Here is a 13,100-nt window from a genome sequence, read left to right as displayed (position 1 = left end):
ATTTATTTAGCAACAGCTGCAAGAAACAATGAAGCTTTTCAAGAACCAAGGAAACGCGCTTTCCAGCCGCGCTGTTGTTGTTTTCAATGAACCTCTCCGGGCTCCTCGCTCCCCGCCCTCTCGGCCCCCTCCTTCCCTCTGCTTTCGCCACCGCCGAACCCAGGCCGGCGCCGGGGGCATTGTTTTTGGAGTCCTGCGGGAGGGGAGGGTGCGTGCGGGGAGGGCGCGTGCGGGGTGGCCGGCGCAGTGCGGGTGGGGGCGGGAGCGTGTGGGCGCGCGCGCGCGTCTGTGTGTGCGCGCGTGTGCCGGCGCGGGCGGGGGTATGGGGGCGGTGTCTCAAAGCCTCGAGCCCCACGCCCGGGCTCCGATCCGTACGTCCCTGAGATCCCGGACTCCGGCTCTTGGCGTGTGCCGGCCTGGGCCCGGCCCTCGGCGCGCTTCGGCTGCGGCTGTGGCCGCTCGAATGTGCGCGCGGGCACGTGTGCGCGACCCCGGGAGCGCGCGCGCGAGCCCCTAGTGTGTGGCAGCGGCGGCAGCAGCGGCGCGGCGAGGCTGAGGCTCTTGTTTACCAGCATTAACTCCACTGAGCGGAAAAAAAAAAAAAAAAAAAAAAAAAAAAAAAAAAAAAAGGAAAAAAACCCGAGGAGGAGCGAGCGCACCAGGCGAACTCGAGAGAGGAGAGCAAGGGAGAGGGACGCTGCCAGCGAGCCTGTCCCCGGCGCGCCCGCGGCCGGCGCTCGCAGACCCTCGGCCCGGCTCCCCGGATCCCCCCTCCCGCACCCTCCACGCCCCTCCCGCGTGAGGGGACCTCCACGGCGCGCCGCGCGCCTCAGCTTTGACCTTCAGCGAGCCGGAGCCCCCGCGCACGGAGTCTGCGGCGGCGGGCGGGGGCCGGCGCGGGGCGGGCGGCGGCGGGGAGCCGGGGCGGCGCGGCGGGAGTGCTGAGCGCGGCGCGGCCGGCCCGCCGCTTTGTGTGTGTCCTGGATTTGGAAAGAAGCTCGCGGCGGCGGCGGCGGCGGCGGCGGCGCTGAGGGAGGAGGCGGCTGTGAGCAGAGCCCGGAGGAGGAGGGGGAGCCGCTCATTCATTTTTACTCCGCATTTCTGTCCCTCCCCGGCCTCGCCCGCGACCTAGACTTCGGGGCAGTCTTGTGAACTGCGTCGCGCTCTCCCAACGTGGAGGCTTGGGGGTCCGGCAGCCTCCCTCTCTGTCCGGCGGTCGGGTTTGTTTGTCCTCGCCGAGACGGATTTGGGCTTTGCCCCTTTTCTTTTCAGTTTTCCTTGTCTTTTGCCTCTCTGGGTTTGAAAATGGAGGCCGACGACGCCGACAGCCCTCCCCGACGCGCCTCGGGTTCCCGACTCCGCCGAGCCTTGGGCCGCTGCTGCCGGCGCTGAGGGGCCGCCCCGCGCCGCCGCCCGCCCCGTCAGCGCTGTCCGCCGGGCCCCCGGCCGGCGCCGCCTTCGAAGTATTGTTTCCTTCACCCTTGTTTTTGGAGGTGGAGCGAAGACTGAGTTGGAGACTTTTTTCTTTTCATTTCTTTCCCTTTTTTTTTTTTTTTTTTTCTTTGAGAAAGGGGAATTTCGTCCCAAATAAAAGGAATGAAGTCTGGCTCCGGAGGAGGGTCCCCGACCTCTCTGTGGGGGCTCCTGTTTCTCTCCGCTGCGCTCTCGCTTTGGCCGACGAGTGGAGAAAGTGAGTATGTGCCCGCGGCCACTGCGGGAACTTTTCCTCTGAGGGGCTGCGCCCTGTTTGCGAAATCTGAGTTGCCACCGTCGCAGCTGTCGGGCCCCCGAGCTCGGAAGCGGCGGGGCGGGGCGCGGAGGGGGCTCTGCCGGAAGGCCAGAGCGAACCTGGGGCCCGAGGTTCTTGGTTTGGAGCCCCACGGGCCCGAGCTCAGCGCATCCCGCTTGGGAAGGGCTTGGGGGCTTTCTCTTTCGCGGTCCCGAGAGCCTTGTCCCGCGGCCTGATGGATGGGCAGTGCTCACTCCCTGGCGGCTTAGTGGTCGAGATAGGAGCGGAGACTGGGTAGCGAAGTTGGCACTGGGTGGGCCCCGCAGCCCCGGGACCCACTCCACCCTCACTTCGCCCCTCCCTGATGCGCGGGCCGCTCGGCACACACCGCTGACCCCAGCGTGGCGCACAGTGGTGACAGTACCCTTGACTGTGCCGCGCGTCGCTGCTGGAGCAGACAGGGTGCCTGGTGGCTGGGATCGGGGAGCCGCCTGTCCTCCGGGTGCAAGTTGTCCTCGTGGGGAAGGTAACACGGCGGAGAGGCCCCGCAGCCCCAGGACACGTTTTCGAATATCCCGGAGTGGCCTCCAGTAAGCCTAACTTGCTTTGCCCCTCCGGCACCTAGGGTTCCTGGTCTTTGCCAGGACTTTAGAGGGTTCGGCGTGTGTGTGTGTGTGTGTGTGTGTGTGTGTGTGTGCGCGCGCGCGCGCGCGTAGCGGGAGGAGGGGATTCCTTCCCCTTCTTGCCCTGGTCGGTCCCTAGGGAAGTGTGAGATCGGGATCTTCATCCCCAGGCTTTTTGGAGCAGTGCGACCGAACCCCTAGTTCAGAGGGTTCAGGGACCGTCTCAGTTTTTTTTCCCAGCCTGTGGACGCCTTTTTTCCTCCTTAAGGGTCTGGGAGGTGGCAGGGCAACGTGCAAGTGTGTGTTAGTGGATGAGTGGTCGGAGCCGACGGGCATTTACACACACGTGCTTGCAACGTGGGGTGTAGCTACGGCCACGCGGGGACACCTAGTTGCCTGGCCCTGAAAAAGAGGTGTCGTGCGCTGTCGTTTAGGGAGCGCCAGGTTCTCGAGCGGCGGGGGTAGAGTGTTATGTTTTGCTAGCGCGAAGCCCTGGCCTGGGTTTTATTGTGGCCAGAGTTTTGTTGCACTGCCAGCCCCTCGCCCCGTACTTCCTTTACATAGTTAATAAGCAGTATCGCCCCACACTCGCTATCACTTGCAATCTGATAGCTTTTGTTTTGGTGGTGTCTGGTAGGAGGGAGGTAGGGAAGCGCGGGGACATAGAGAATGAGAATTCCCCATGGTATGTGGAGGCAGGAAAAGAAGGGGGGGGTTGTTTTACAAAATAAATGAAGTATGGGGTACTGACATATTAGAGATGGTAGGGTAACTTGAACACGATTGAAAGTTCAAATGCAGTCGCAGAACTGGGGCTGGGAACGGTGAGGGCGTGTTGGTGAGTAATGGTTGCTGAAGTATGCAGGTGGTGCCTATTACCTTTGAAAAATCACGACTGAGCCTTGAGGAGTGAGGGGGAGAAACAGAGGCAACGGGGCTGTGCGACTCCATCACAGGGAAAAATCAGGGTGTTTCTATACACAAATCCTTAAACGTCTTGTAAGAAATGCGTCCACGACGGAGGAAGAGTAGATCTTTATAGAATCAGCCTGTTTACTGCATAGAGTGAGATGGACTGGGGCGTCCACTTCCACAAATCTGGGCTCTCCTGCTCTTTGTTTTCGAAACTTTCATACTGGATTGGGCGAAAGGCTTCCGGCTCCTTTCTACTGTGGGGGGGACCCCTTCTACTCAGGCGTTTTAGATGGTGTTTGGGGGAACTGAAGGGGGTTTCTAGCCTTTAAAAGCTAAGTATAATTTAGAAGAAACGGGAGAGCCTAATCCATTTTAATATGACATACTGTTGAACTATGTAGTTTCTTTAGTTATTTAACATAGATTCTGAAATTCAAAGTATCAGTGATGGCCTTGCTTCTCCCAGGCAGGACTCAGGCATTTTAAAATAGAATGTCTTGTTGTTGGAGCATTCTTTGTGAAGAATATTCTTTGTAAAAGATGGTGCTTTCTTAAGAACATAGGAAGGGAGGGTGTGATTTTACTGATGTTTTTAATCCCACCTTGCCCAAGCTTTTCCCAAGATTCTCTTAAAATAGTAATTCCTTAAATAGATAGATATCTGATAGATAGCCAGAAGTCACCCCAAATTCTGATTATGATTTGCTGAAGTCCTGAGTCAGTACCTTCCCCTCCCTCCATCTTTGTAGCTTTGAGGATTTAATGATGTATGTATGAACATTCCTTTAATTTTTAATCTGAAAGGCACTACTTTTAAGAAAGCAGCTGAGTCCTTCCAGAGAGGAGTAGTAGATAGGGGTGGTATTGGTTTATTTGCAAGTATTGTGTCAACATATTTAAGGATTAGTGACTTCTCTTTTGAGTGTTACAGCAGTGTGGTATTTTTAACTTATAAGATGTAGAAGTTTGTGAGGCAAATGCAATGATGTGAACATGTTTGCTTTGTTTAACTCTACTTGAGCAGATCTTTTAAAGGAGGTTTGGAAGTTTTGAGTGACAGCCAGATAATCTGATGGCTGTTTCTTTTCTAAAATTGACAGGCTTTTTTCCCTCTTTCTTCTTTCCTTCCTTCCTTCCTTCCTTCCTTCCTTCCTTCCTTCCTTTTTCTTTTCTTTTCTTTCTTTCTTTCTTTCTTTTTTTCTCTTTCTTTCTTTCTTTCTTTCTTTCTTTCTTTTCTTTCTTTTCTTTCTTTCTGTCTCTTTCTTTCTTTCTTTCTTTCTGCCATCTCCTAAAGCGCATTTGGTCATTTTTTTGCCCCAGGCACAATAACATCCTGTTGTTAGAGAAATATAGGTATGTGTATTGTTGGTGTTTAAAGTAGTGTTTTATTACCTACCAGAAGGAGAATCCAGAATAAGAACTTTCAAGAAAGAACCTAAATAGCAAATTATAGTTTAGCAGCTCTAGAGGAAAATAGCAAGTAAACAGTATTTTATGGAGGGGCAGTGTGGGGGTCAAGAGTTGAAGTTTAAAAGACCATATGTTTGATTTGTCAAAAGGATTGGAAAGGTTCAACATTAAGAAATAATAGTAAAGTTGAATAGATGAACCTTAAAAAATTACAAAAAGTGAAAGAAGTGAGCTACAGAGGACAACAGCTTGTATGATTCCATTTGTATGAAATGTCTAGAATAAGCAAATTCATAGAGATAGAAAATAGATTAGTGGTTTCCAGGGGCTAAGGGAGGATAGAATGAGGAATGACTGCTAATGGGTACATGATTTCTTTTGGGGGTGATAAAAATATTCTAAATTTCCTTGGTTGTGATGGTTGCACGACTCAATATACAAATCACTGTTAAATTGTATATTTTAAATTGGTGACTCTTATGTGAATTATATCTCAATGAACCTGTTTTAAAGTGCTGAGGTTGAAAAAAGATGTTTTGTGCTACTGCATACATAAAAATTTTTAAATAAATTTGTCCCTTCAGTTTGGTGCCTCCCCTTTTTTGTTGATGAGTTTTTTGGATCCTTGAATTGTAGCAGTACAACAAACTGATAATTGAAGCATAGCCCCAGGGATTCAGTGCCATAGGAAGGAGAGATAGATAAGCAGGGAAAAGTGAATCTTAACACATCTAAAATCTCAAGTTAAGTCTTGAGTGGAGGAAACACACACATACACACATGTGCTGGTGAAAGTTACATCTTTTTTGGTAGTAAAACCCTCAGCTAATCTGAAATGATGTTGATCTTTTCAAGATAGTTTAGGAGCCAAATCCGGATGACTGTATTTCCAATTTTATTGTGTATGTTTTCCAACAAAGAAATAATGTGCTGTTTTAAGATGGTAAAGAATTTCTACCATTTTTCCATACGCCATACTAACCACAAGTGTTAGTAAAGACTGTTCATTTAATACAGTGTTGTTTTTCTTTTCTCTTTTGCTTATTTTATATCTTAAATAGCTCTAGAATCTGAGGAGGAGGAATCTTTGTAGGATACAGTAGTCATTTCAGGCATTTAGTGATTTTTTTAATTAAAAATCTTAAAATTTCTTACAGAACAAAAGATTTAAAAATATGGGCAGGATTTAAAAAAAAATTTTTAATACTGTTATTGCTTTATCCAGATTTACCTTGGCCTTTCAATAGAAGACTTGGAGAATAGTTGTTTACATTGGGTTTTGGTCTTTGTCTAAGGCTTAGTTTACTAATAAAAATGTTTCCTGCCCCTCCTATTGTTGCAAGATCAGGGCAGTAATGAAAATCAACTGTATCATTTTCACTTGTTGCCTTAACCCCCTGCCCCCCTCCCCAGTGTTGCCCTCAAGGGATGGTTGTTTTCCTTTTTAATGTGGTTTCATTTGCTTTTTAAGAATGTGCTGTGAAAAGTAACTGAATCTAGGCAGCACCTAGTGGGCACCTGCTATATGAAAGCTGACTTTGTGCTAGCAAGTACATGAGTCTACAAAGACAGAGAACTGTGCTTTTGCTCTTGGGCATTTTATATGTACACTTACATGAAAGAAAGTTACTTGAAAATTCAGATTTTTTTCAGACTCAGGATAGGATACGGTTTTCATATGTATAGCAAGTAGCATTTGTAAAGACCCTTTAAAAACCTTTCTCTAGGCTTAAGACCTGAAATACAGCAATGTTGCTGGTCTTGGCACAGCTAGTGCTATGCTGTTTTTGCCTTATTAATATTTTCCCTTATATTGAAATGTCACTGTAGGCCATGATGTACAGTTATCTGCCCATCTTAACCAAGAGCATCGACTTCTTTATAACACTGCTTATGACTATTGTGATTTAAAATGTGCAAGGTGTTGTTGCCTTTTGCCAGAATATTGGGAGTCACAGGTATGTACCTGAATGCTGCCTGGCATGTTTTGAGTTGTAAGAAAGATGGGACTTATTTTGAATTTTTCTTTGATTTACATGTTGCTTGGTTAGCTTTCTGATAATCATTAGGAAATGTTCATAATTTCGGGGCTTTTTATAATTTTAAAATAGCTGTTTTTAAAAGTGTGAGGGTCTAAGAATGACTTTGAAGTGGCAATTAAATCCTGAAAGTTTTTAAAAAATATTTAATCATAATGCATACAAGACAATTTTATCTGGGTTGTGACTTTCTTTGGTTTGTTTTCAAAATTCATTTAAAACTCAACCCTAGTTCATAGAAGAGGTATTTATGCCCGCAGACCAGCTTGCTTTGAACTGCTTTTCTTAGCCAATTTATGACAGGTGCTATCTGAGCCCAAAAGATGAAGTCTTCTCAGTTGTACTAAATACATAATAGTTGTGCACATGGTAGAGGTAGTTTCTTGATTTCTCTGAGATGTTCTAAAGGAAACTATTGAACACTTTAAAGACTACAAAGTGCATAAGGAATGATGCACTCTGAGCCCTCTTGGAAAATGGTGTTTGGCATCAGATTAGCAAGAGGAAGTTTTCCAGTTCCTTGTAAAGATGTGATTTGGCTTGAACTTAGGGGCGTGGGGTGGGGGTGGGGAGCAGTTGCAGTGTTTGTGGACATTGAGACCTGTCAACATTTGGGGAGCATAACTAATTTCCAGTATTTGTAAAGATTAAAACTTTGAAATATATAAATAGCCCTTCATCCCATCAACCCCCACCCTCCCCCATATGTGAAAGAACTGATTTGTTCTGAGGAAGGGACATATGTTTGGTATATAAAATGGTTAGTAAACAAAGGATCTTTAAAACCATGTTAGGTTATTAAATCAACAGATGCACATTCCCTCAGCATGATGAAGTTTGTTTCTTTCGTTAAATTGTTTTGGTTTTGACTGAAAATATTAACAGTATATTTGATTTTGAGACTTTTGGACTTTTGAAGACTAATTAGTTGTCTGTTTTCAAATGGTCAGTACTCATGTACTCAGGTTTTAAAGTACTCAAGTTTTAAAGTCCCAGATGTTACTTTTGGAGGCTTCCCTCCTTTTTTCACCTAAGCCAGTTTCACTTACATCTTATTAAATTGACTAATTTCAAAATCTTAAGGAAAGATTGATATTTCTTTACTAAAATTGAAAAATAAGTTCCTCCATCTATCCTTTCTTCTTTAAATATAAGTTGAGTATTCATTGAACTCAGTTCTTTAAGTTTATAATTTTTGTCTGATAGTATAATATAGTTTACCAAGAGTTTTTAAAGGTATGTATCGGGTCATAAACATTACTGCTGTGTTTAAAGGACTAAATAAAAAACTAGTAAGCAAGACTTTAATTTTTCTTTTTCCTGTCTGAATTTTTAAACTTACAGCTATTCAGATTTTACTGACATACAACAGGAAGTAGCTTCTTTTTTGATAAGGAATGAACACTTATAACTGCAATAACTTTTTACAGGGTATTGCTGCTGTTATTTACTGTTTGCCCTCAACTTGATTAGTGCTGGTAATGACTTAGCATGCAAACTGTTCAGGGATGTGTCCATGGAGCTCACCCACTGTCCTATCCCTGTTGACTGATGGTCTTGAAGCTCATACTTTCTTGTTTGGAGTAGCTGAGCATCTAACTACAGAAGGAAAATGTGTACATCGAATCACATAATGCAGAGAGAGCTATGACAACCTTATGTTACTCATGTTGTCATAGTTTAGAAGACATTTTTAGTGAAAGCATTTATATTTAAAAAATTTTTAGAACATAATCTATTCTTATTCTAGAAAGTTCTTGGTGTGTATGTGGGGCAGAGGAGTTTGAGTCTTTATTCTCTTTATCTCAGTCCTTACTCTGCTAGCCCCCTTACTATTGCCATTAGTGTAGTAAGAGTTATATAATAAGAATGACATTTGTTCAAAATTATGTGGTCTCCACCCATCCATCTAATTTGACAGTTTGAAATAAATACATTGTTGTTGGGGTTTTGTATACTTTGTTTGGTCAGTTTCTTTTTAAGGTGTCACTAATTTAAATTGGCTGTGTCAGTTTTAAAAGCATACTGCTTTTTACATTATTGGACATTGGAGAACAGCTACATTTTGACAGTCTTAAAGCATAAATATTTTATAGAGCAGAACTTTAAGATTTTCCTGAGATGTTTTAAATGTTTACTTTCAGCTTGTCCTCTTCTATAGAGTCAGTAGTTTGTATAAAATTGATTATTGGGAATGTTTGACTAGGTAAATGAAACATTACCAGTTTGAATCAGGTGAATTTTAATTAGTAGCACTTTAAGGCATAGAAGTCTGATGATGAGGGAGCAATGTGTTGATGTATAATAGTTTTCCCCAAATTGGAAGTATCTTAGTGATGGTTGATAACTTCCTGAAAAACTTAAGAAATATCCAGAGAAATTTTTTAGGAGATAACCCATGATCCATTTGACTGCTTATGTCTGCAAAGAGTTTTCTATGTCATTAGCTATTTACTTTATTTAGATCATAAAAAGCTTTATCAGTTGTGCTCCTGTTTATCTGTACCATCTTGTATTTATTCTACCTGATTTCCCCAACTCTCATTGTAGTGGGTAATGCATAGGCTCATGACTTGGAGGAAAACACAGGAGAACAGATGGATACAGAGGGAGCCCAGCAGCAGAGGAAGATAGTTCTGTAGTCTAATTTCTGTGGATAATGGGTCCATAGCATATGTTAGGTGACAACATGGTATAGTTTAATCATAGGAAATTCTTTTGTCAGAGTAGCCTTTCTTAGTTGGGTGCTGTATTCTCAATTTTCCTTCTAATATGCACCTAACTAAGGTTTTCACAACAAAGATTGGCTGGAGATGGAATTTCTAGTTAAATTTCAGTTCTGTAGCCAGTCTTTTTCTAGAGAGACCAGTTAATTGAATGTTTCCTTTCGACCTCACTGAGTCACTTGAAATCACTCGAATTTGCCCCTGTTTCTGGCTCCACCCTGGTCCAGTCCAGACCTGCATCTCATCTCTTAGAGTAGAGAGTACTTGCTCAGTTGGTCTGTGAACCAACTCTGACTCCTGTGCCATCCTTTTTGGCTTGATGAAGTTGCTGCTTCTCAGAATGTGCCTTTTGTGGTGCTTCCTTGCCCAAGAATCAAGTCTGAGACCTTCTCATATTGGTTCATTAATGAGATTTTGCTGTAGGGATCCAGGGTAAACTCCCTGTGCAACCCAATGCTTGGACTTCAGCATTGTGGTGAGGCAGGCTGTTCTTGTCTCCAAGGTTTTTGCTGCTCCTGTTTCCATGGCCTGGAGTGTTTTTTCCCTTTATTACTCTGCTACCCCACTCCCATACTGAATAGCAGAAAGTGCTAGTTAGGAGCATAGAAAGTTCACCTGGTTCACTATTCTCCTTAGATGCCAATTATTTCTTTGGTTCCAAAGTTATTTAATTTCCAAGAAGTTATTTAATTTTTCTGAGTCTCCACATTTCTGTAGAGACTTAAATATATAAGAAGTGTTTTTTTCCTCACTAAACAACAAAACAAAAGTATTTTCTAATGTATTTAGAAAAAGACCAGAAAAATTGGAGCAGTGAAATGTAATTTTTAAAAAAAATTTAAATCTCTTAAGTTTCAGGTGGATCTGTAAAACAGGGACAAGACTATAACTGAAGGTAGCATACTGGATCAGTGAATTCCTTTCTCCCAAGGTCTGAGGTGCCATTCTTTGATTTCTAGCTCATTTTCCTTCATGAAGCTTTTCACAGTTTGCCCAACTTTTGTGGATCTGGCTTTTCTTTACTCCTTTTGAGTTCATAACCACTGCTGTGCTGATTAATAGTGGTTTGTTTAGTCTTGTACTGTAGTTGTCCATATTTTACAAGGATAAGAGAAGGCAAGTTTGAATCTAAGTTCTTCAACAACTAAAATCAAAGGTGAATTATTTAGTCTTCCTGTGCCTTAGACTCCTTATCTGTGAAATGATAATTTTACTAGGAATAATAATTTTACATTTATTCATAAAAATTAGCTGAATTAAAACCATGTCAAGTGCTTAGAATGGAGCCTGGCAATTCTTAGCCCCTCATACTTCAGCCGCTGCTGTCTTATGGATGTGTTGTCCTTGAACAGACATGTTCTTTGGATAGTGCCAGAAACACAGGATACACTTGATGTTTGATGGCCCTTAATTGGTATAGAGCCTGGCACATAATACTTGTTCAGTAAATGTGTATTTTGTAATGAAACTTTATTTTGCTATGGGGCTTAAGATTGAATTTTACTTGTAAATCAGCTGTGTACTTTTTCTCAGTACACAGTGGCCAGTGCCTGCAGATTACTTGTATTTCAGAGATCTGTTCTTACACATTCTCCCTTAATCCTTTCTTTCGTCAATTTCTGCCAGTGGCTGAGGTGTGCAGCGTACACTTTGCCCACCTCACCAATGCATAGGCGCCATCTAGTGGCCAGTGGGAAATTCAGCCTCTTCATAACTGGATTCATAGAGTCCTGAGGATGACCATAGCCATTCCCCACAGCTTCCCTAGATTTTCCTTTCTGGCATGATTCCTGGGAACTGATTGCAAGAAAATGTGGATACTGTAGGCTTCTGAACAAATCACTGGGCTATAGTTTTGGATTAAGGTTGCTCAGCTATGTTAGGGAGCAAGTCATTGAGAGAATTAGGGTCTTCAGAAATTATGTGAATAAGTCTATTGTAAACTCTTGGACAGAGTTCTTAGACTTGATACTTGGTGGGTCCTTATAATTAGGGTTTTAAGATATTTTTATAGGACATTCATAAGTGAAGAAAAGTTCAGAAGTATTTCTTTTGAGATTAGAGACTTAAGAAAACAAAGCATAGGGCTGGTGGTATAGAGAACTTGGCTAGCATGCTTAACGAGGCCCTGGGTTTGATCCCCAATACTGGGGGAGAGGGGGCAGAAACAAACAAAACCTTCAGTACCCCAGAACACTATTGATTTATTTGGAAAAACACAGCCAGGTTTACTTTCCATTGCTTTATTGAAGTGCATAGTCACACTTTAATTATTGTTCTTATGTGTGTCCCCTTGGGCTATTTTTTGCGGTTAAGATGTTCACCAGCCAGAAATTCTAATAGTGAATAAAAAATACCTCCATTTCTGATGTTAGGCTGTATGTTGGCTATACTTTGTTAGATATTTTTCTGCATTTGTTCTCATGTTGATAATTTCAGAATCTGCTTCCTCACTTCTTTAATGAGGCTACATACAGTATATAGAGGTTTTAGACCAGTTTTCCTGAGACTGCCTTTTATTATTTTTAATTTGGAAATCATTTCTTTGACTTTTTGAGGGAATTTCAGCTTGCTTTCCTCTCAGACATTCTGAACAACTGCTTTTGGCTTTTTTGAAGCAGGTTTTGAGTAATGCCAGAAATATAGGACATATTTGATATTTGACTGCCTGAAGTTAGGGCCTAGCACATAGTAAGTGCTCCAAAAATGTGTGTTGTTTAATATTCATTTTGCTAAGGTGCTTAACAAGATGAATGAATTAATGTGTTTGCCTGGGTTGATGGAAGCCCTTCTGCTTGGAATGACTTTATTACTGGGTTGTCCTTTAAGACAAACTCCTTTAAGACCTAGCTGACAATTTCACCCTTTCTGGCAACTTTGATTCTGCATGCAGGATGGTTGCTCTGACTTCTTGTTCTTAGGATACACCATGTCTCTGACAGTGCTTCTTAGACTGTTTATTCCCGCTGTAGGGGAGGGGACTGGTGCCTTGGTTTTCATTGAATCCCTGGACATAACTTAGCACTTGGCACATAAAGAAGCTCAAGCAATTCTAAAAGGAACCCCCCCATTCAGTTTGACACAATATATGTATAACAAATGTCTTTTCATCTTGTCCTTTAGCTATGTTCACTGAAACATTTTACCAACCAATTTCTACTACATGGAACTTGGAAGCAATAAAATGATCTTTAAAATGATTTTTTCATAGAATTTTTGCACCTGGAGGTAAAAAAACAAAAACAAAAACAAAAAACATGAGACCTGGAAAGGTCATTTGCCACTCTAACTTGTATATTTGTATCAGGGTTAACTCATCCCTGTGGATGGAGACCATGTTCTATAAGTTCCCTATGGATAAGATTGATTGAATAATTCATCACCAATTCTTGTCTGTGGTGTGCTTTCAGCTCTCATGGAACTTGGTGCCTGATTGAAGGTGGGCATCTTTAGGCTGAACTCTGCTCTGTCTCTCTCTGAACTGGCTTGATGCAAAGGGCCAGGGTGGAACCTGAGGGGTCTGGTGAGTGTCACACCCTCTGCAGCTGCTGCCTGTCTCTCTCTCTCTCTCTCTCTGTCTCTCTCTCTCTCTCTCTCTCTCTCTGTGTCTCATGACAGGGTGGGCTCTTTCAGCCTTTCTTGTCTTCTAGACTTTAAA

General features: G+C 43.4%; 1 protein-coding gene across 1 annotated transcript in view; it reads left to right on the top strand.

The window, feature by feature from the left end:
- Positions 1-527: 527 nt before the first annotated feature.
- Igf1r (insulin like growth factor 1 receptor) overlaps positions 528-13,100 on the top strand; it is a 308,645-nt gene continuing 296,072 nt past the window's right edge. Inside the window, exon 1 of the mRNA XM_047542106.1 lies at positions 528-1,690. Coding sequence (XP_047398062.1) covers positions 1,597-1,690 — 94 coding nt within the window. The 5' untranslated portion in view covers positions 528-1,596. The remainder of the gene's footprint in view (positions 1,691-13,100) is intronic.

This window comes from Sciurus carolinensis, chromosome 2 (assembly GCF_902686445.1).
Source record: "Sciurus carolinensis chromosome 2, mSciCar1.2, whole genome shotgun sequence".
Lineage (NCBI taxonomy): Eukaryota > Metazoa > Chordata > Mammalia > Rodentia > Sciuridae > Sciurus > Sciurus carolinensis.
The sequence above is the reverse complement of the archived record's forward strand: the minus strand, read 5'-3'. Positions and strand labels throughout refer to the sequence as shown.